Source organism: Benincasa hispida, chromosome 1 (assembly GCF_027475165.1).
Source record: "Benincasa hispida cultivar pf3 chromosome 1, pf3_genome.v1.1, whole genome shotgun sequence".
Taxonomy (NCBI): domain Eukaryota; kingdom Viridiplantae; phylum Streptophyta; class Magnoliopsida; order Cucurbitales; family Cucurbitaceae; genus Benincasa; species Benincasa hispida.
Window position 1 is genome coordinate 49,127,398 of NC_143478.1, and position 23,640 is coordinate 49,151,037.

General features: G+C 35.1%; 1 protein-coding gene and 1 long non-coding RNA gene across 18 annotated transcripts; both read left to right on the forward strand.

The window, feature by feature from the left end:
- The first annotated feature begins 1,511 nt into the window (after nucleotides 1-1,511).
- Nucleotides 1,512-16,575, forward strand: LOC120075124 (cystinosin homolog). Of its 17 annotated transcripts, none has more exons than XR_016523912.1 (11): nucleotides 1,597-1,739; nucleotides 1,847-1,979; nucleotides 3,896-4,365; nucleotides 4,701-4,790; nucleotides 4,881-5,005; nucleotides 5,097-5,139; nucleotides 5,896-6,013; nucleotides 12,876-12,925; nucleotides 13,065-13,226; nucleotides 15,936-15,982; nucleotides 16,180-16,575. XR_016523912.1 is itself a non-coding variant. In XM_090305980.1 (10 exons), the coding sequence occupies exons 3-9, from the start codon at nucleotides 4,357-4,359 to the stop codon at nucleotides 13,215-13,217; spliced, it is 588 nt and encodes a 195-aa protein (XP_090162106.1). In that variant the 5' UTR covers nucleotides 1,661-1,739; nucleotides 1,934-1,979; nucleotides 4,264-4,356; the 3' UTR covers nucleotides 13,218-13,226; nucleotides 15,936-16,575. The 17 variants fall into 17 exon arrangements, 14 of the variants coding, with proteins under 14 accessions (XP_038884260.1, XP_090162080.1, XP_038884268.1 ...); XR_016523916.1 differs by having other exon boundaries at nucleotides 1,669-1,739; nucleotides 4,264-4,365; XR_016523905.1 differs by lacking the exon at nucleotides 3,896-4,365 and having other exon boundaries at nucleotides 1,512-1,739.
- LOC150038511 (uncharacterized) lies at nucleotides 8,756-9,406 on the forward strand. Its single transcript, XR_016523921.1, has 2 exons — nucleotides 8,756-8,893; nucleotides 9,214-9,406. It is a non-coding gene; the product is annotated as an uncharacterized LOC150038511 (long non-coding RNA).
- Nucleotides 16,576-23,640: the final 7,065 nt, after the last annotated feature.

Below are 23,640 nucleotides of genomic sequence, written 5' to 3' on the forward strand. Positions count from 1 at the left end.
TACTTCTCATGAGTGAAGTGTCTTTAACCTAAAACAACTTCATTTCCACACCTACCTAAACTTAGCCACCTCCATCTAACTTCCAAACACTTAGTCTAATTTTCTCCTAACTTAATTTCTATCCTATTTTATATCAATCAATTCTTTTTTAATTTATCCTAATTAATTCCACTCGAATAATTTATATCCAAAGTTACTCCCAACTTCTAAGACCCAATTTTTCCCAACCTCCACTTAATTAATTCCACTCAATTTCTAATTCTAATTAAGTGAAATTTAAGCGTAACTAATTAGGAAAGAAGGGCTAACAAATTACTTTTATAGAAACCAATTTAAACAAATATAAACTAACCACTGAGTAGGAAGTATCCAAATACGTTTCAATTAATTGTTCCATGCATGCGGCATAGGTGGAGTTCAACCCTATCCAACACTTTGTTTTATTTTTTTCTAAGTTCAATCTTAGGTCCTTTAAGCTAAAGTGTATCTCTTTCCAGCCAGATTTATATAAGGGGAGTTGATCCAAGATTTGAAAGCTTACACTATATGCCTACTAAATGGAGAAGGATTGGAATGCATATTTATTATTTATGCCCTTTTTATAACAATTTGGTTTTTTGTTTTTGTTTTTGTTTTTGAAAATTAAGCTTATTTCATTTACATTTTTATAAAGTTTTTCATCTTTCTTAAGTACAATGATTGAATTCTTAGTCAAATTTCAAAAGCAAAAATAACTTTTGGAAAATAATTTTTTTTAGTTCTCAAAATTTAGTTTGGTTTTTTAAACCATTGATGAAAAGTAGATAACAAAGGAAGAAATTTGGATGTGGAAGTAGTGTCCATAAACTTAATTTTTAAAAACAAAATGTTTAGCAAACAGAACCTTAACAATTAAATATTTAAATTTCCCTACAAAATAGAATATTATATTTATTGATGAAATTAAATAATCAGACACCCAACAAAATGGAACATAAGCAAGAAAGATAGGACAATTGCTTTATCAATTAAAAAAAAAATGTAGACCCATTTCTTTATCAATTAAAATAAAAAAAAATAGACCCATTACTTTATCAATCAAAATAAAAAAAAATAAAGTAGGACAATTGCTTAATCAATTAAAAAAAATATATAACGTATGACAATTGATTTGTTAATTAAAATAAAAAAAATCAAATGGGACAATTGCTTTATTAATTAAAATAAGAATGGGAACATTTGCTTTATCAATTAAAATAAAAAAGATAAAGTAGATAATTGTTTTAATATAAACCAATTATGGTGATAGTTATAATTATATTCTCAAATTTTTAGTTATAAAAATCAATGTTTAAGTTGGTTAAAATTAAATTTTAAATTTATAATAATGGTAAAAATGTGACCCTCCACAAAAATTAAATCCTCAAATTTATATTATTATTAAAATTTCTATAATTAAAATATCCAAATTATATTCAAGTAGGACACACCGTTTTAGACTTGAAGGATGATGTCACTACGTCGGCCATGTAAAGAAAATGAATGGTCCAGATTGAAAGGAAGTTGAAAGGAAAAATATAGTACAAAAGACGTCAGTCTCATCACACTCACACCATTAGTTCATCTCAGAGACACAGAAAGATGGGTTCATGGAATTCAATTTCAATGGAGATCATATATCAGGTCTTAGGATGGATTTCCATCATATGTTGGGCACTTGCTTCGTATCCACAGGTCATTTTGAATTTTCGACGAAAAAGGTAACAAGTCTAATTTTAATCATCAATTCAACCACCTTCATCGAAATCAATCCTCTTCTTTCTTATTCTTTTTCGGTGAAAAAATTAAAGAGATTTTGATTTGGTAGTGTTGTAGGATTGAGCTTCGATTATGTCATGTTGAATTGCACGAAACAATCGTCATATTTGATTTACAACGCTACTCTATTCTTTAGCTCCACTGTTCAAAGGCAATACTTCGACAAATATGGCTACGATCAGGTTTTTCTTCTCCTTTCTTTCAATTTCTTTGTTTCAATACACTGCGATTCCTTGATCATCCATTTTTTATCCACATATCTTCAAAGCTGAAATTTATTACCCCATTGAAACAGAATAATTATGCACCCAAACCCCATCATTTAACTAAACGCTCAAATATGCTTTAATAAATAAAATCGAGTCTTATTTATGTCTTAGGCATCGTATTAAATTTTCAACAACACATTGATATTTCTATGTTTTGATGGATTAACATCGACATGAGATGTGAATCGATATTTCCATTATTTCATAGAAAAATCTATGAAACACAAAAAATAAGTATCAAAATATTTTTAATATAAATATAATATAAATAACAGACACTTTAACTTATTTGAAAATTATAAAATGTTTTATTTATTAATTTAAATTTATTTCGTTTAAACTTTTTGTTTTTATAATTTTTCAAAAATATCTATCGAAATCATACATCTTATTAATTTAAATTTATTTCGTTTAAACTTTTTGTTTTTATAATTTTTCAAAAATATCTATCGAAATCATACATTTTTTCAATATTTCTGTCGGAACTTTCGTAAAATTAAGACATCGTTATTTCTATCGACATCGACATTTTAAACCATGGTCTTAGGTACAATTTAATAAATTTGAAAGCTGAGGTCTACATGTTAAACAACTAAAATTGAGAATCTTATAAGTTATAATATCGTTTATCAAACTAGGACTTAGAATCATATTAAATATTATTCTTAAGGCTAAATTATGAAAAGTGCTCATGAACCATGATTTAAGTTTCAAAAGTACCTCATTATTTTAAACGTTTCAATATTACTCTTAATTTTTCTTTAACATTTCAAAATTTTTTCAAAAATTTCAAACAAAAGTTAGGATTTGAAATGATATGGTGGTGATTTAGAATAGTGTGACAATTTAAATTTCTATTCTAGATCATTACCACATCATTTTAAGTCTTAAATTCCAAAAGATTTATATTCTGTGAAGAACTATTCCATACATAATTTTAAATTATTTATGAATTATAATTGTAATATTGTAATTTTTGAAAGTATAAAAATATTTATTTATTTATTTTTGAAAAGGGAGACAAAATTTCAAGCTTTTTTTAGAAAAACAAATTTAGCAAATTCTTGATTATGTGAAAACACTATAATTGATGGAAATGGGCTTTTCCATTTTCATTTATGGACCCATTTTTTTTAAATTTGTTTTTTAGGGTCTTAGGATGACCCTTCCTCAAATTTTCACCAACCATCTGCAACGTTCTTTTCAACCTCTTAAACCAAAAGTTATTTCCAAAAGTTCAAAATTCTAAGCCGAATTTTTTGTCCATGTTTTCAGTTAAGGTCTATGTTTTTAAAATTTATTTCAGTTAATGTGTTCTTTGTTTAATTTAATTAAAAAAAATTATAAATGGAAAAAATAATTAATACAACCTAAACTTTTTTATTTTTATATTTTTATCAAACCAAATAAAGAAAACATAATTTCAGTCCCAAAATATCGAATGATGATCTAATTTGAGGAGGAAATGGAATTTGCTCAAGTTTCTGAAAATGATATTTCATTAGATTTCAATGATATCAAATTTGAGTGAAATTATAAAAAGAAACTCCATACAAGCGTATCGGGTTCTTTTGTCTTCTTATTCTCGCTCTAGCATTCTTGCTCCCTTGCTCCCTTTTCTCTCCTAGAATAAGAAGGAAAGAAGACGACGACCAAAACTGTTTATGTGGATTTGTGGAAGTTGGTTGCATCAAGAAGAATAAAAGAGAAATAAGGGTAATTTTGGAATTACCTGAAAATGAAGTAAAATGTAAAAAAAAAACTTTTAAAGTGGGGAATGATTGATATAGTTCATAGAGATTGGGTCTTTTAATTAAGTTTACAAACAGCATTTGAAGCAGCCTTCATCGTGACCACTTCATGGCTACGCTGCCTTGGAGATCCCAAACTCACAAATTACAATCATCTCTCCTCGCTGCTGAAGCTGATTTAGAGGGAGAAAGAGATGGCTATGGCTTCCTGGAAATGGAATTCAGTTTCACTATACCCATTTGCCAACTGCGGGGATTGACGACGTTCAATTGCTGGAAATTTGCTGCAAATCCAGAAATTAAAACTTCGAAACAAAAGGAAAATCGATGAAACCCTAGAATAAAAATTACTTCCCGCGTGCTTTCTTATCCTCATAAGGTAATTCCGAATTTCCGGAGCTCGATTTCCATGTCCGCTCACCTTTCTTTCCCCCAATTTGTTGTAGGATTGAGCTCCTGGTTACGAGATTCTGAGTTTGACGAAACAATCGTCATGTTTACTCTGCTTTGCGTCATGCATTACTTGGAGAAATATAGCCATGGACGAGGTCTTTTACTTGGGTTCTACTTTGGGTTTAGTTTTGTTACTTATCAATTACCTCGATTGTAATGGACCTCATTTGAGACTGATGATTTGAACCCCAATAAGTTACCATGATAAATAATCCGTAGTTTGTAGGGGTTTGCTGCAAATTGATGAATTCGGATTGAAGCAACTCTTATTTTGATTTACATATCTGCAAACATGCGTTGATTTCTCGAGAAATTTTAGCATTATAGCAAAGGGAAAAGGAAGAAGAATGATATGGTTTTATGATTGTGCTGTTGTGTTGAAGGCATTTGCGTTACATTGAATCTGAACAGATTTCATTGCTTCTTGCAGATGATACCGGTGGCTTTAAGCGATGTGTTTTTCCCCTTTCACTCGATTTTATTGATCTCCGTCGTTTCAGTTCAAATTGTATTTTTTGACGTTAGTGGTTTGTTCTCTTTTGGATTTGTATCTTGTTTTGGTTCAATACGGGTAACTATTTTGCATTCTATTGATTGGATTTTGGTGCAGCGTGGCAACCAGAAAGTCTCGAAGACATCCATTGCTATCTTTGTTGCAGTATGGTTCTTCGCAGCAGCCTGCTTTTTTATGGCTCTGCCAACCCATTCATGGCTTTGGCTCGTCTCCATATTCAAGTAAATCATTTCCCCATCTCTTAAAATATTGTGAAGCTATGTTGGTTGATTTCCTAATAATTCAGTGAGGATCATTGTCAATGTGTTGCAGTTCAATTCAAGTTTTTATGACATTCATCAAATACTCTCCTCAGGTTTGGCTTTCTGCCCAGTAGAAAGTAGGCTAAACCACACATTTAGTTCTTCATGATATATATACTAACTTTTTCCATGATTCAACTTAATTTATATATTCTTTTGTAAGAAACCGACTCAACTTGATATATATACTAACCTTTTTATTGATAATGTTTTTTTTTTCTCTCCACAATAAGTTACACATTTCAAATTAATTTTCATGTGTGTGGTCTTGTAGATGAGAACAAAGAGAAGGTAATGGAGAAAAAGTTTGGCACAATTCACACTTATGTTCATATCTTTTTAATTAACAGTTTTCATCTCTGATAGCTAAATTCTTTGACATTGATCCAGTTTCCATTAGTTATGCTTAGTTTTGGTAAAAACTAATGGATCAATGTATTAAAAAGTAGTAGAACAAGATTAAATGTTTTAATGTATTCTTGTATGGTAACAGAAAGGCCGAGTATATGAAAATAAAATTTACATTTAGTCATCTCCCTGGAAAGGCACAAAGTTTGCATACATTTGAGATCTCCAACACTACAAGAAATGTCCAACCCCAAGTAAGTTGATAGCTCATAGAATTATCTAGCCCGGTGAGTCATGGGATTATTTAGCTAACCAAACGTACGCATCATGACCATGTTGCTCTTTTAACTTGTAAAGTGATTTGAGAGAACAATTTGTGCATATGTATGCTACTGATATAAATTTGCATATGAAGAACAAAGAAGCTTGCATTTCATGAAGTCTCTGTGATTTACATACAGGCGTTTTTGAACTTCACCAGAAAGAGTACAGTGGGATTTAGCATTGGTAATATAGTTCTTGACTTCACTGGAGGAGTGGGAACTTTGGCTCAGATGAGTGTGCAATCAATTGACCAAGGTCGTCTAATGGTTTTTAACAAAACATATTCCAAATACTTTTATCGTAATTTATATTTATGCTTAGCTTGGTATTGAGAGCCATATTTTATTTCAACCGTATAATTTTATTATGAAAAAGTGAATTTAATGTTTAAATCATATGACATATTAATCTATCACAAGATAAATGCAAAATACACCAAGCTTATGATTTTAATATGGTTGTTCATCCCAAGGCTAGGATGAGTTTACAAGAAACTATTTTGAACGTGTTCCTATTATATGCAACATTCATATTTATCAGTATAACCTTTATTTGTGTAAACGTTATTCTTCTTTCTCCGTTTTTAGTCTTTCTTAATTGCTTTTCAATTAGAAAGCCTTCATGTCTCCTCAATCCGCCTTTTTGCGATTAGGACCGGTTCTTATGGTTTCTTGGGGTGTTTGCAATTTTGTGAGATCTTTGGGAAGAGAAATGGTAGAATTTTTAGAAGTTTGAAGAGGGATCCTGAGGATGTGTCGTCCTTTGTTAGATTTCATGTTTCTCTTGGGATTTCGATTTTAAAGAGCTTTTGTAATTGTTCTATGGGTTCTATTTTGCACAATTAGAGCCATTTCCTTGAATAGGGTTTCCTTTTTAGGGCTTGTCTTTTTCGATGCATTTGTATTCATTCATTTTTTCTCAATGAAAGTTGATCATCTAAAAAATTGGTGTTTAGAGCTATTGCTCCTTTTGTTTCATTCTTCAATAAAATTTGTCTCTTCCAAAAAAATATTTATCTATGTTCTTTTGTTAACTGTACTATAGGGTTAAATAAACATATTTGGCCTGATACTTTCATCATTTTATTGAAGTAATGATTTTATCCATTTGAAGTTTAGCAGATAAAAATTAAATTCCTGAAATTTAAAATTTGTAATGTTTTAATTTTTTAATATTAGCTTGTTTTGATTTAATTCTGTTGGAAATAGGGTTTTTAACCTAGGGGCATTTATGTAATTGTGTAAGACCCCTAGGGTTTCCTACTGTCTATTTATACAGTGAGTCCCTGTGTATTTAGTGTATCAGTTTTAAAAACAAATAAGAAAAGACTTTATATCGTGGTTTTTCTCCCTGCACTAGGGTTTCCACGTAATCCTGTTGTTCTTCTCTTCCCTATTCTCTATTTTTAACATGGTATCAGAGCGTGGTGACGAAAACTTAGCCATTATGGAAGAGAATCAACCTCAATCCTCCTCTATTGATGGGTTTTCAAGTTTTGACATGAGAACGGCAATCCGAGCAGCGGTAAAGGAATGTTTTCAGGATGCCCTACTGGAATTAATATCTGCCGTTCAGGTACAATCCTTGGAAATCGCCCTTAGCCAATCGGGTATCACTATTTCGGAACCAGTCAGAATTCGATCGGAGCTGGAGTCGGCCGCAAGGAACCAACGATTCACGATCGGAGCTATCATGATCATGGCAGAGTCGGCGGCGGTCACGGCAGAGTCGGCGGTCTTGGACGTGAACAGGCTGGCCGCGAGGATATGTTGACCGTCGATCGGAGCTATCAGGGCAGAGTGAGCAGCGTCGGAGGTGAAGAGCAGAGGAGTGATGATTTGATTAGGGTTAGTACCGGTCTGGAGCAAACTGGACCAGTTCGGGTTGAACTAGGGCAGACCAGCCAGACCCGGTATTTTGATTTTAATTTCGACCCGAACCGGTCCGACCCAAGGCTAGCCCAACTCGAGAACGCAGCTTTTAATTCAGACCCGCGATTCGACCCATGGTTGGCCCGACCCGAGAGCTCATCTGTCCATTTTTTTGCGCTAGCCGATCCACTTTCAGCCCATCCAGCCCGACCCAGTGATCCGGTTTCCTTCAACAGCCGACCCGATGGTTTTTTCACATCCAACAGCCGAGGTCTCGAGCAGCCCAAGCAACCAGCATCTGTTCCAATCAATTGTGGTTCAGCTCGTTATCCAGACCAGACGATGTGAGACAACGGTTGGCTTACCTGCAACAGCAGATTTCTGATTTGGATATGATGCTCGATGCAAATCCTTAACCGGTTTATTCAGAAAATCCGATAAACTAATTACCTATAGTGCCTAACGTTTCCTACTTATCTGGTTCGATGGGTAATTCTGCAGGATTTATCGTCGGAGAAAAATTAAATGGCCAGAACTATTTCTCTTGGTCTCAATCTATCCGGATGGCCTTGGAAGGGCGTCACAAGTTTGGATATTTGACAGTGGAAATTCCAAAGCCAGCCCCAGGTGATCCACAAGAACGAATTTGGAAAGGAGAAGATTCGTTGCTACAGTCTGTCTTGGTAAACAGTATGGAACCCCAGATAGGAAGACCGCTATTATATGCTGCCACAACCAAGGATATCTGGGAGGCGACGCAAGATTTATATTCTAAACGACAGAATGCCTCTCGGCTATATACACTCCATAAACAGGTTCATGAATCCAAGCAAGGGTCTATGGATGTTACCTCTTATTTTAAAGTTTGATGGGGTTCGTAGTTAGATCTTGGGCCAGCGCCCGATTCCTTCACTTCGAGAAGTCTGTTCTGAAATATGGCTGGAAGAAGATTGGTCGTGTGCCATGAATAATACCACCTCAACTACTGATGCAGCCGCTTTCGTTGCCAAGCCGTCCGGTACTGATGGTGATAAGAAACCTCCTCCCGTTTGTGAACATTGTAAAAAGCTTTGGCATACGAAGGATCAATGTTGGAAATTACACGGGAAGCCCCCAAATAGCAGGCGACGACAGTCTCATGAAAAATCTAATACTAGTCGTGCCCTGGCAAGTGATTCAGTAGATGACCAAACTCAGAAGAAATCTCCTAGTGACGGTAAACACAGCTCGAGTATAGTTGGGGTGAGTGCAATTGCATAGTCAGGTAATTGTCCTTCTTTTTGACCTAATTAGTGTGAATGGTAAGAAACCATGGATTGTGGATTCAAGGGCTACTGATCACCTTACGAGTTCCTCAGAGTTATTTATGTCATATAATCCGAGTGCTAGTAATGAGAGGATTCGAATTGCGGCGGGTCTTTTGCCCCTGTTGCAGGAAAGGGCAATATCTCTCCATTTCATGGTTTAATTCTACGTGATACCTTACATGTGCCTAAAATATCATATAATCTGTTATCTGTCAGTCAACTAACAAGAGATTTGAGGTGTAAAGTGATTTTCTCATCAGATTCAGTTTTATTTCAGGATCTGAAATCGGGGATAACGATTGGCACTACCTGGCACGATAGGGGACTCTACTTCCTTTCTGACGAGACTTCCTCTAGGAATGATCACCAATCGGGGTTTATGTCTTTAAATTTCTAACAAATGATGTTATGTTAGGGCATTTTCGCTTAGGACATCCGAATTTTCAATATATGAAATATTTATTTCCTCATTTATTTCGTAATGCTAGTACTTCTTCTTTTAATTGTGATGTTTGTATTCGTGCCAAGCAACATCGTGTTTCTTTCCATTCTCAACCTTATAAACCCTCAAGTCCTTTTTCTCTTGTTCATAGTGATGTATGGGGTCCCGCACCGGTTACTACTTCCATGGGAAAACGGTGGTTTGTCACGTTTATAGATCATCACACCCGTCTCACCTGGGTTTTCCTGCTCACTGATAAATCTTAAGTGTCCCCTATTTTCCAACAGTTTTACACAATTGTCGAAACTCAATTTAAAACAAAGATTGGGATTTTAAGAAGTTATAATGGGCGAGAATTCTTTAATGCCTCTTTCAGAGAATTTCTCGACTCTAAAGGTATTGTTCACCAGAGCTCATGTGCTTACACTCCGCAACAAAATGGAGTAGCTGAGCGTAAAAATCGGCATCTGGTTGAAGTAGCCCGATCTCTTATGTTATCCGCCACCCTTCCGTCATACCTCTGGGGAGATGCAGTTCTTACTGCTGCTCACCTCATTAATCGGATGCCCTCTCGTATTCTTAATCTTCATACCCCTTTAGAATTGCTTAAAGAGTCTTTCCCTACTACTCGGTTGATTTCTGATGTTTCTCTTTGGGTTTTTGGTTGTGTTGCTTTTGTTCACTCCCATGGTCCAAACCGCACGCAATTTACTCCTCGTGCTCAGAAGTGTGTCTTTGTTGAATATCCACTCCATCAACGTGGATATAAGTGCTATCACCCATCATCTCGAAAATACTATGACTCTATGGATGTCACCTTTCTCGAGGATCAATCGTTCTTCCCTGTTAATCATCTTCAGGGGGAGAACATAAATGAAGAGACTAATTGGTCATCTTATGCTATTCCTTTAGAGTCAGCGCCCTTTCAAACCTTGTCTAAACCTAGTCCTGAGCATGATAGTCTAGTTCTTCCTACCAATCAAGTTCCTTGGAAAACATACTACAGGAAGAATCTCAGGAAAGAAGCAGTGTCACTTGTTGAACCAGAACTGTCGGCTCCAGTGCAGGAGTCAGAACTGTCATCAGGTCCAGGTACGTATATTCCTAATGATGTTGATTTATGTATGGAGAATGATGAAGGCAGGCATGACAAGGGGGAAGGGAGCAATGATACTAAGAGAGTGATAGAAAGGGAAATTGTAGAGGATGAAATGATTGAAGCTACAGAGGATGAAATGGTCCGTGCTAATGATGATGTGGAAGATACTACTGAAGTTTCTGATACATGGTGAGAAGCCTGAAGAGGTGAAAGAACGTGATGCGTCACTTGATCTTCCTATAGCCCTGAGGAAAGGTACCCGTTCATGTACTAAATATCCTATGCATAGTTACATGACATATAGTAATCTGACATCCGAGTTCAAGGCTTTTACTACTAGCTTAGACACTGAGGTGGTTCCAGATAACATAAGTGTTGCAATGAAAAAACCAGAATGGCGGTCTGCTGTTATGGAAGAAATAAGGGCTCTGGAAAAGAATAAAACCTGGGAATCGATGACTTTGCTTGAAGGGCACAAAACAGTAGGATGTAAATGGGTGTTTACTATAAAAGTACAAGTCAGATGGGTGTTTACTATAAAGTACAAGTCAGATGGGATGATTGACCGATACAAGGCTAGACTTGTTGCAAGAGGCTTCACCCAAACATATGGAGTGGATTATTCTGAGACGTTTTCACCTGTGGCTAAACTTAACACGATCCGAGTGCTTCTGTCAGTAGCTGTGAATAAAGATTGACCCCTACACCAGCTTGATGTTAAAAATGCGTTTTTGAACGGGGAACTCGAGGAGGAAGTCTATATGAGTCCCCCTCTCGGGTTCAAGAGTCAATTTAAAAATAAAGTGTGTAGATTGAGGAAATCACTATACGGATTGAAACAGTCTCCAAGGGCCTGGTTTGATAGGTTCACGACGTTTGTGAAAGCACAGGGATATGTTCAAGGACATTCCGATCACACTCTTTTTATAAGAAGATCAACATCAGGGAAAATAGCTGTTCTTATTGTCTATGTTGATGACATTATTTTATCTGGGGATGATGATGTAGAAGTCACAAGACTAAAAACAGAGATGGCTAGAGAGTTTGAAATTAAAGACCTTGGGAAGTTAAGATACTTTCTGGGAATGGAAGTGGCTCGCTCAAAAGAGGGTATATCAGTTTCTCAACGAAAATATACACTGGACTTGCTAAAGAAAACAGGTATGACTGGGTGTAAACCTGTTGACACGCCATTAGTATACAATGTGAAAATCGGTGATAAGAATGATGGAATTCTTATTAATAAAGAAAGGTATCAGCGGTTAGTTGGGGAGTTGATATACTTGTCTCACACAAGACCAAATATTTCTTATGCAGTAAGTGTTGAGTCAATTCATGCAAGCTCCTTGTGAGGATCATATGATAGCAGTTGAACGTATTCTTCGGTATCTAAAAGGAACTCTTGGTAAAGGCCTAATGTACAGGAAAACCGATAAACGATCTGTTGAAGCTTACACTGATTCTGACTGGGCAGGGTCTGTTGTTGATAGAAGATCTATGTCTGGATATTGTACGTTTGTCTGGGGAAATCTAGTTGCCTGGAGAAGTAAAAAAACACGGAGTTGTTGCTAGAAGTAGTGCTGAGGCAGAGTATTGGGCCATGAGTCTAGGGATTTGTGAAGAAATCTGGTTGAAGAAAGTATTATCAGATCTCCAGCAAGATAATGAGTTTCCAATGAAATTATTTTGTGATAATAAAGCTGTCATCAGTATTGCAAACAACCCAGTTCAACATGACAAAACTAAACACGTGGAGATAGACAGACACTAAATTAAGGAGAGGTTGGACAGTGGAAACATATGCATCCCTTATATTCCTTCGAATCAACAAGTTGCCGATGTACTTACAAAAGGGTTATTGAGACAAAATTTTAATTATTGTGTAAGCAAGTTGGGGCTTGTTGATATCTATGCACCAACTTGAGGGGAGTGTTGGAAATAGGGTTTTTAACCTAGGGGCATTTATGTAATTGTGTAAGACCCCTAGGGTTTCCTACTATCTATTTATACAGTGAGTCTCTATGTATTTAGTGTATCAGTTTTAAAAACAAATAAGAAAAGACTTCATATCGTGGTTTTTCTCCTTGCACTAGGGTTTCCACGTAATCTTGTTATTCTTCTCTTCCCTATTCTCTATTTTTAACAAATTCCTTGCACCTTGACTGGATTTTTCATGCAGCTAAAACTAGATTGCTACGAATTTTGAACTGTATATTAAAGTTTATGGATTAAATTATCACAAACTTTAAGGTACATGGACTCAGTCTCTTACATGCTAAGAAGTTGATGGACCAGACGTATTTTTTTAACCAAATATTAAGTTTGATGGACTAAATAATTGATACTTGGTATTGTTATCCTAAATTCCATCTAGATTTTGACATCAGATTCTTTCCAGGTTCTTGGGTGAACTTTTTTGGAAACATAGGGAAGCCCTTGCTAGCTTTGGTATGATCTCTCTCTCTTGTAGAATTCTAATTCCTTGTTATCGCTGATGATATCATTTAGGAGCCAAATATGGCATTTAAACCTTTTCGTGTAATTTTCGTTTGCATTATATGCTTACTACATCTAGACTGTGCTGCAGGTCTCTATAGGGTTTGATCTGATTTTCTTCTATCAACATTTTGTATTATATCATATCAAGGCATCAAGGGTTTCATTTCAACGTGATCCTGAAAGCACTGAGCCATTAATTAAGGACTCTGATCACTTGCAAGGGATTGCCACAACCAGTTGATACTTGATGGTATTGCTTCCACCTCTTAACTATTTTCGTGCCAATAGGAAACTAAAACAGATTCTTGATGGGAATTAGAAAGATCTTTGTTAAAGTAGTATGTGCTTCATTAGGAAATAGGTGAGAATTCATTTCTGGGCTGATCGGGCCAAAAAAGTTCTAATTTTGTCTTACTGGATTGGACCTTAAATTAAAGATGGTGATATAAATGCCTTCCTCTAGTTGAGTTATTTTCCGTTTTGGAAATTGGTAGCTAAGTTTGAGTATTCTCATGCTTCTGTGATGCCATTTTTTTTATTGATGATTGGTGTTTGTTTAGGTTGGGTTCGAGTATTTTGGTGTTGGATTGTGTATCCTTTTGGCTACTTGAGGTTGCAGGTAGGGAACACTCAAGAACACACAGAAAACTCAAGAACACTCAATATGGAAATTCATGAAAATATGTGGTAATATCTGAAGAAAAGTTACAAGATAACCTAACTTTCGAGAGGGCTACCCTCTTGCAAATTCCACAAAGGAAACCCCACAAAATTTTTCTCCGAACACTGGCATTTGCTCCTTTTTGAACTTACTATGATTGCCATTTTCTTCCTGTCTTTTACGGGGACTGTTCTCCTTCCTCGTCTCCTTTATCCCTCTCATCTCTAGTCATCTTCTTCGTTTTAGAGGCACTCCTTCAGACACGCATAAGTTACCTCTCATGAACTCCATTTCGGGGGCCAAAGATGCATCTGTTTCTGTTAATGAAGCCATTCCCTCTTCTATACTTTTAACTTCTCTACACTGCACTTAATGCTCAACAACTCTTGATCAGTTGATTCCAACCTTTCTTCAATTTGTTTTTGGGCCATGTTCTCGATTTTTTCCAGGATGACGGCTTTGATACCAATGTATAAGGTATCTCATTACTATTTCTTATATTACGGTAATGAAGAAGAGCCCCAAGGCTATACAACTCCTTTCAGTTAGGGGTGGAGTAGATTGTTTCCTCCATAGTAGAATCTTGGAGCTGCCTTTCCTGGACACTCTGTTGCAGAATGGATAAAGTTAGATGGTCGACACTCGCTAAATGTGAACATAGCCTCGAACATGTTCTCTTTAGGATCCATTTCGGGGTCCTCCATTTCTTCATCATCTGGATGCGATATCTCAGAAGTGTTACTTTTTTGCTTCTGCCTAAGCTCTGGTACTTAAGACATGTTCTTCTTGTAGAGTTTCTTGTACGTGCACAGGAGATGGATTTGCGAACTCTTCGAAAATCTCCACCTCTCCAACACGCTGCCACTTGCTCTTGCACTTTTAGCAACAAATCCTCCAGTGAAATGAAAGATGCAGTTACCTCGATCAAGTGATGACTCAAAAGTCTTGATCTGATGCTTATGGCTTCTCGTTTTGCAGTTTTTGAATGAGTCGAGCAGATTACGCTCCGGTGCTCTCTCAACACACTCATGAATCTGCCTTTTGGTTGGTTGAATTCCTGATCCAACTTTGATATTGTTGACTCCATTGAATTGTCCATCTGTAGAAAGACAATCAAAAGAAATCAGCATTTCACCCATTGCATTCTACGTAGTGAAGCAACTCGAACAAGTGTTAAGTGTTCAACGATGCTCTAATACCGTCACGGGGTTAAATTTTAAATATAAAATTTTTACCTTTACATCGTGCGGCCTAAAAGTTTGCTTTCTTAGTCAGCTTTCCTTTGTCTCGGGATAGTTGACAATTGAATGAAGAGCACACTTAAAGCAAGCATCATGAACATAAATTGTCAATTTAATACACCTAACGTACTCATCCTAGAAATTCAAGAAGGGAGTAAAAAACAATGAAACTAGAGAAACCTGTAAACATTTTATCAAAATCTCACAAAATCTGTAAACAAAGTGCCAACAAACCTCTAAATCGATGTTTAGGGCCTAGTCAATCAATGAATCTCGAATCTCGAATCTCGAATCCCGATGTCAAAATCTTCATTGCAAGTCAGTTGTGGAATGGCACCACGGTGCTATGTTAAAGAATGCAAGTGTGACGGTTTCCATATATAATGGTGCTGCAGTCCATACCCTTTGCATAGCTTCTTCCTTCAACGCCTTCCATTAGCATCGCGGCGCTAGGTCCTTCAATGGCAAATTCGTAATTTTGATGCACTTTGACCTAGATGCTCCTTTTAGGCTTCAAATGCTCCATTTTAGCTTGGTTTTCTTCCAAATGCTCAAATCTACCTCTCCAGTACTTGAAACTTATGAAATCATCAATTAAACATATTAAATCACACAATGAATCTGAGTTAAGTTGGGTAAGATAGCACATTTTAGGTGCTATCAGTTGGGAAGTCCTATAACTTTTTTATCGGTTGAAACTATCTTTTTGTTTGAAGTTCATAATTAATACCCGTTCTGTTCTTATTTGTCGAAATCTTGCTTCTTCGTTGACTTGTTTATTTAGGCTTCATTTGATAATGATTTTGTCTTTAGTTTTCTGTTTTTGAAATTTATGCTTGTTTTCTCTAAATTTTTTAGTATAGTTTTCACATTTCTTAAAATTTAAATTCTTAGTCAAATTCTAAAAACAATAAGTTTTTGAAAAATACTTTATAGTTTTCAAAAAATTGGCTTATTATCTGAAAAACATCGATAGGAAGGGAATAAAAAAAAGTTATATGGAAGAGTGATGTTTATAAACTTAACAGGTCATATTTATTTATTTATTTTGAAACAGGTAATTTACTAATCTTATTACCATGGAGTGCCAGTGCTAACAACACAGTAAGTTTCATTTCTTTCTTTTGCTGGTCCATGTGTTCTCTCTCTATACTGTCCCCTCCATTTTCTTCTGGTGAAGACTTTTTATAGATTCATTAAAGTGAGACTCTGGTATTATCAAGTCATATACATGTGATATGTCCATTCTTGAAGCAAGCAGTTAAGAAATCTCCCTTTTTTATGCTCTATGGAACTTGAAGCTGAAGATGCAAAAATTATTGAGGAGACTATAGTTGATGCAGGGCAGAGCTTGAAGTTGAAGGGTCTTGTTTGTTGGACACGCTTGAGTTTTTTAGGAAAACTTTCAAAGAATATGGCTTAAACAGGGTCGGTTTGGATAGTCCATGTTCATACTTGGTCCTGAGTTATGTATAGAAATAGATTTGATTATTTTTTGCAAGACTGCGTACTCTGACTGCTTTTGTGAATCAGAGTTAGGAAGTTGTTTGTAAGATGACGTTGTTGGATCTTTAAGGTGTTTATTTTCAGGTATCAAGAAGGCTACGTCAAGAAAGAAGCCTTCAAGATCATTAACAATTGGTATGTTGTAATGGCCATGCATTAGTGATGGAACATGAATAAGTTATGAACTTGAATCTGCCTGTTGTTTTTAGTTATTTATTAATGATCTCTTTAATTAATTTGGGGAAATTGCAAAAATTATACAATTTTCATATTTCCAAAAAGCACTTTTTTTAAAAACTTGTTAAAAGATTTTTTGTCGAGCCATCTTGGTCGAGATCGAGATCTAGTTAAAATGTGAAAATTTGTACTCCATCACGTGCCTTGATTTATTAATAAAACGTCTATCTTACCATAATGCCTCCAGATATTATACTATCTTATTATTATTATTGTTACATTATTGTTTCAGAAACCCACATATTGGTTTGCTCTACATATTTTGAGTCTTAAAAATTTCCTCCCCATTTTTGGGTTTATTTTTCTCTTTGCAACACATTTCAGTAAACAAAATCACAAAAACAAGGTATATATCTCGATTTTCCCTTTATTAAATATATGTTCGGTTTCCAACATGCATGTTATTGACCTAGAAAAAAGGGTTAAATTGTCTTCTCGCACACTTTTATGAGCCTCCTACCCGGACAGTACCTTTTAGGATTAGATTCAAAGGTTGAGTAATGTGACCTTTGTAGAATCTGATTCCCATTTAGGCACATGAAAATCTTTACTCAAATCAACTATGTTGTGAAAGCGGATTTATTTTTTTTTATTTTGGTTTTGTTGGTAAGATTCTTTGTGATGTTATCTTATTTTAGTCATTGTTCCATGTTTATACTTTGTCTTTATAATTATCTAGGTAATTAAAATGCATTTAGTTCTCTCTAGTATTGTCATGCATTCCAGATGCATTCACAAGCCTCCTACCCTGATTATATCCTATAGGATTAGATTCAGAGACTGAGTAGTGTGACCTTCGTGGAACTTGGTTCGTGTGCAGGCGCATGAAAATCTCCACTCAAGTCAACTATGCTGTAAATGCAGTTGGAAGACTTGGGGACCATTACTCTAAGAATATTAGGGCCCACACCTACGCTATCATACATTATGGAGTCAATCAATGATTTTCCAAAATTTAAATTTTAGGAAACATAGATTTGTTTATATCACATGCATTATTTCCATTTAGTTATTCCATGATTTGCTTGCTGTAAACATCTTTGATGTTGCAATTTACAAAAAAAAGAAAGGATAATAAAAAGGAAGTCTAAAAAACAAGTTCAGATTTTTTTTTTCTCTCATAAAGAGTTCTAATTTCTTTTAGACCACGGTCTCTTGTAAAAAAGAGTTTTACAGTCTTCCATTTTTTTTTTTATTTTATTTTATTAAGAAAGGGGTTTTTTCCAAAAAGAATGAAACATTTGTTTAGTAAAGATTTTGAAATTGGATTTTGTTCCCAAGAATGTAGTACTTAGATTAGGGAGAACATTCAATTGTTAAATAAAAACAATAGAAAAAACAAAACCAAAAACCAAAAAAACCAAAAAATAAAAATAAAAAGTATTAAAAAAGTTTTTCCTCAGAAAAAGGTCCTAAAAATCTTAAAAAATAAAAAACCAAAAGTTTTCACAAAGATTTTGAATTTGTATTTTTTTTAGAAGAAGAAAATTTAATGGCCTATAAAAAAAACAAAAATATTTTCTAAAAAGGGTATGGCTATGGTAAAAAAAAAGCAAAAAAATCATAAATAAGTTTTCATGTAAAAAGTATTTTTATTAAAAAAATAAAGTCTACAAAAAAGGAGATTCTTAGAAAAAAAATAGAAAAAAAATCATAGGAGTCTTAATTAGATTTTTCTTAAAAATGTAAATTTTTTTACAGTTAAAAAATATACTTCTTTTCTTTAAAAAATCAAAAGTTTAAAAAAGTCTTAAAATATTCCAAAATTGATTGTTTTTTCTCTGGAAAAGAATCTTTTCTATGATCTTCAATAAAATAAAATAAAATAAAATAAAAAATAAAAAAAATAAAAATAAAAAGAAGAGTTTTTCTTTTAAAGAAAAAAAGTCTTGGAAAGATATCTTTAAAAAATGGTCTCAAAACGCCAAAAATTTGAAGAAAAATATATTTTTTTTATCTAGGTTTTTTAAAACTGATTTTATATTTCCTCAAGATTGAAATCTTTAGAAAAAAAAAAGATTTTTTTTTGAATTGAGTTAAGATTGATGTCCTAAATCTAGTGTATCTTGTGCTTTGTAGTTTTGTTAACACAAATTATTTATCTAATAAAATAAGAGGTATTTTATTTGACAAGTAGACAACATTAATTCAATCCAATAAACTAAGATCCAAGGTTATATGATGTCACTTGAACCGTATGTGATTGATATATAGGTAGTTCATGTTCAAGTAATAAAATGGATGAAGGTTGGGTGCCTTATCCTAGTAACATTGCGGATACGACCCACCTTGTAATTGTTATATGAGATGCAAGTGTTACAAACAATATGAACCATATTGTTCATGTAAAGACATGTGAGTGAGATATCCTGTATAAAGAAGTTTATATATAGATCGAACCACGAAATAATTAGTTTCTGTTTATAACACCATTACTTGAAGAAACTAATATTTCACTAAGATGACCATAGGAGACTTGACCTTAATTTTGAGTGAGTTGTGAACTCCTGTATATGAAAACAGTCATTTGACCTATATGGGTGAAAATGACCATGATAACCAACTCAATAAGCTTATCATTTTGGAAATTTGTCTGATTAGGGAGCTGGGAATACAACTACACAAGATAAAATTCAGTCATTCCCATTCCTTGGGAAAGTAGATAAATTGCTTCCTTAATAGTTGGTTCCGGGTCTTGAACAATGAGGCCTCAACCTCTCACTGATTCGAGAGGTGCTAGTTTATAGTTGGACTATAAACTATTTGTTCATTAGAAACCAGTAGTACTTAAGGAGTTAGATTTTAATGAAAGAATTCTTACCAAAGAGAACCAGTGAGCGGAAACAAGATCGTTCCAAACCCCATTGTGATAGAACATACACATTTACAATCAAACAACACTAGTTACGCATAAATTCTAAATTACAACATGCTTCATAAAAATAACACTAATAATCAAATGAACTTACCCTTGAAGAACTTTCTTCTCGTTCCCCTCGATCTAACAACACGAACGTCACGCCTCAGCAATTTCCTTGAACAACAACGAACAACACTTGACCCTCGAGCAATAAGCAGACACCACCACGAGGCAACCTTGGTATTCTCGGTGTGAGAATCCAGGAGTTGTGGGCTCTATATGGATTTGGTAGAGGGAAGGAGGAATTGAAAGATCGTGTAGAAGATCGAGTAAGTGGGAGAAATATGGAGTCTATCGTATAGATTGGGTATTCGATCGTTTAGAAAACAATTGCCTATCATATAGCAAACTCGATGCACGATCGTTTATGCTCTCAAGCTATCGTATAGCTTTTTCCTTTTGTGCGTACGATTATCAATCGTGTAATGAAAAATCGAAAACAATTTTTATTTTATCCATCAGTTACCATAACTGATCACAACTTCCCACTAAGTTGGTTATTAGGAGAAAAAATAGAAACTAATTATTCCATAATTGATTTAATTACAAATAAATAATATATTCATAACCTATAGTTCTAATATCACATTTCATGCAACATATAAACCATAGTTCTTTTTCTCCTTTATGGCATTTAATAATAATTCCTCCAATTAATGTATCTAATACATCAAATCAATTATATCACATATAATTGAAACAATTTAATTATATTATATATAATCAAATTCCCTCTTGTTAATTTGAACACTTCAAACTAACCTAAAAACTAATTCTCAATATGAATTCATTGAGCTACCAAGAGGACCTTATGGACCTATAGCTTGAAACTCCAACGGTACATGAATAACTGACTAAACTCTTTAATCACAATATCCACCATCCATTAACTGCCGAGCACTCTAGTAAAGACTGATAGCTACACTCTTCGCGTTACAGATATATTTCTGTGTCCATTGGATATAACCAATCAACAGTACAATGACCCTTCACAAATCGCTCGTAAGTATAACCAGGCCAATTTATTGTTTTGTCCCTATAATTACATCTAACTCCTTAAGTACCAGTAATTCCTCTAATGAACAATACTTCATAGTCCTACTATGAGTAAACCCTTCTCAGATCAAGAGAATGTATGGCGCCACATTATTCAAGCCCCAGAATCAGCCCTTAAGGGAGAAATTTATCTACTTGAGAAATTTATCTACTTACCCCTGAATCAGGGAAGGAGTGAATTCCGTCTTGTGTAGCTGAGTTCCCAGCTTCCCAATCAGATGAATCCCCAAAGTGGTAGGTTTGAGTCGGCGATTTGGCCATTCGCACCCATGAAAATCAAAGGACTGCCCTCATAGACAGGAGTTCCCAACTCACTCAAGATTAAGGTCATGTTACTTATGGTCATTCTAGTGAAATGAAAGTCTCTGTCATGAACGACGTTATATAACGAGACTAAACATTTCATGGTTCGGTCTTATACAAACTCTTTTATATAGAGCATCCCCGCTCACATGTCTAATACATGAATGTCAAGATCAGACCATTTGTAACACTTTACAATACTTGTAATATTTACAAAGCGGGCCACACTCGTAGCGTCATCAGGATAAAGTATCTGATGCGTTATTTTATGAGGTGGAATTATGGATGAAATGCGGTGATGAAAATGCATTGAACACTCAAGTTTTCTCAGTGGAATTCAAATGTAAACCCCACTGAGTTTTCTGGTAAGTCTAGGGTCGAACTTAAAGACTTGGGAAATAATATGCAGTGGTAATTTCTCAGAAGACTTTACGGTAACCAAATAAATCAAGTAGTTGTTGGAAATGTTGTTTGCGGTAATAAAAATAAACAAATGCGGCGGAGTTCAAAAAGAGTTGATAAGACGGAAGATGCGATGAGTATGCGGTGCACGGGTTGAGAAGGGTTTCGGCTAACACTTCCTAGGATGCGTTCATGCTATGCGATCATGCAACATGCATACAATAGTAAACCACCTCTCGGTGCAAATGCTACGACTTCTAAGGCTAGAACACATGCGATATATGCGATAAGTGTCTAGAACCTACACATAAGTCTCTATTCTTATTTATGCGTTGACAAATTGACGCACACACAAATAAGGCGACCACATAATATCATACCTATCTCTAGGATGCATGCGAAGTAGGTTGGCAAACAGAGTTTATCTCTAAGTCCCCATCTCTTGTTTATGCGGTTCTAATCTTGCTCTCTCGAGTCTAGATTCTAACCTAGCTTTCTCAAGTCTTAGGTTCTTCTTTAGACTTTCTCTCGAGTAGCTCTAAAGGGATGTTTGGCACAGCATAAAACAAGATAATCTCAAGCAATGAAGATCCTAGGTCATGTTAGCTTAGTTCTTCTCAATCCATTCGATTAGTTTAGCTACTCATGCGTGCTAAGGGAGTGAATAGATGTAGAATAAGAACTTCCATTGCATAAATATAAAGTTGAAGTACAAAATAACAATGCAAGTAGAGAATAAAGAGCCTGGTAGCAATCTCTTGCTTCCCAGGCATTTACACTATCTTTCTACTCTTGTTCAAAAGATAATCTCATTCTCGCGAGAGTTGGCCGACTCTCTGCTTTCTACGCCTCCAGGTTCTCTCTCGAGTTACTCTGAGCGATCTTTCGGCGTCTCTACTCTTCTCTTGCTCTGCCTTAAAAATAAAAGAAAACTATGAACATGGCTAAAGCTAAGAACTACTGAACTGGCTGAACTCTTGAATAGATGAATTTGTGAACCCCTTTTCTGAAGGATGCTTTCGGTATTTATAGAGCTTCGGGGTGAGGGGCGGCTTCTCTCTTATGATTGCACAGATGGGATGACTTTAATTCTCTGACTGATGCATTGAATATTTGTCACCGAAAAGCTGAGTGTACTTGTTATCGTTAGCGGCTTGTCAACTTAATTTGGATTCGACCGTCATCAGCTTTCTGTCCCATCGTGATTAATTATGCCTTTCACTTAGATGTGCCACCAAGTTGCGTCGGCTCTATACGAAAATCCTTCTTGAGCAGATGTTTGCGGGCACAAATCACCTCAAAGCCTTGCGGTAATGCTACGCTCGACTAATGATTTCTTGTGATCGCACTTTTCGCCCTGCGTTAATGCATATTCTGCATAAAAATATAAGAGTTAACTGTTTTAATGCGATGAACGCATGTGGCCACAATATTATGAATTTAATGCGGACGCAATCTAACATATTTTATCAATGCAAACCTTCATTGTTTAATAACTTAGCAATGTAATAACGTGCATTTCTGCCCGTTATCACACTCCCAAATTTAAACAATGCTTGTCCTCAAGCATAAGCTAAAGATTTCCTTTAGCAAGTCGACCGCAAATTTATTTTCCTAGATTTCTCAAGGATACTTCATTTAAATCCTACCAAAATTTCCTCAAGTCTTATTCAAGTATCCTCTTAAAATATTTCTAAGACCTAGGGACCGCAAGCTTAACCTTCAAAAGGACTTTACTCAATTCCAGGACATCGCATGATTTATTTCAAAAAGAAAACTTTTCTACCGGGGTGTCAAATGATTTTCATCCTTGCATATTATTATTCTTTTTTTTTTCTTTTTTTTTTGACCTTGCGCTGATCCACGTGCCTTGCCTTCGTTTTGGCTTGCCCTCACGTGTGTCATGCAGACATCCAACTACGAGCAATGCACTCTTTCTCAAACTAAACTCATACCTACTTGGCAGCAAAGTTGCGATCATTTATTTATGCGTTGATCCTGGTGACTTACTTTCGTTTTGGCTTGCTTCCACGTGTGTCATGCGGACATCCAACTACGGGTAAGTGCTCTTCACAACTTAACTCTTATCAACATGGGTTTCCCCCATTGCGTTGACAGTGGAGTTGTTATTCTCAAATTTTCCTTTTTTTCCCTTCAAAATAGCAAGGTCGAAAATAAATACCTCACCCCCAAATTTAAAATGCGGCAATGCCCACATTGCCAAAAGATTGAAAGAAGTCATGCAATGTTCTTAGAAAGCTTCATAAAGAGAGTTTGAAAGAAAGCTAGCAGACCTCTAACTTCTAGAAATATTTCATGAGGTGACTTTTCTAAGATT

Coding starts and splice junctions, on each gene's coding strand:
- LOC120075124 (XM_039028332.2), top strand. CDS start 1,621: ATGGGTTCATGGAATTCAATTTCAATGGAGATCATATATCAGGTCTTA. Junction 1,740..1,846: donor TTGAATTTTCGACGAAAAAG/GTAACAAGTCTA, acceptor TTGATTTGGTAG/TGTTGTAGGATTGAGCTTCG. Junction 1,980..4,700: donor ACAAATATGGCTACGATCAG/GTTTTTCTTCTC, acceptor TGCTTCTTGCAG/ATGATACCGGTGGCTTTAAG.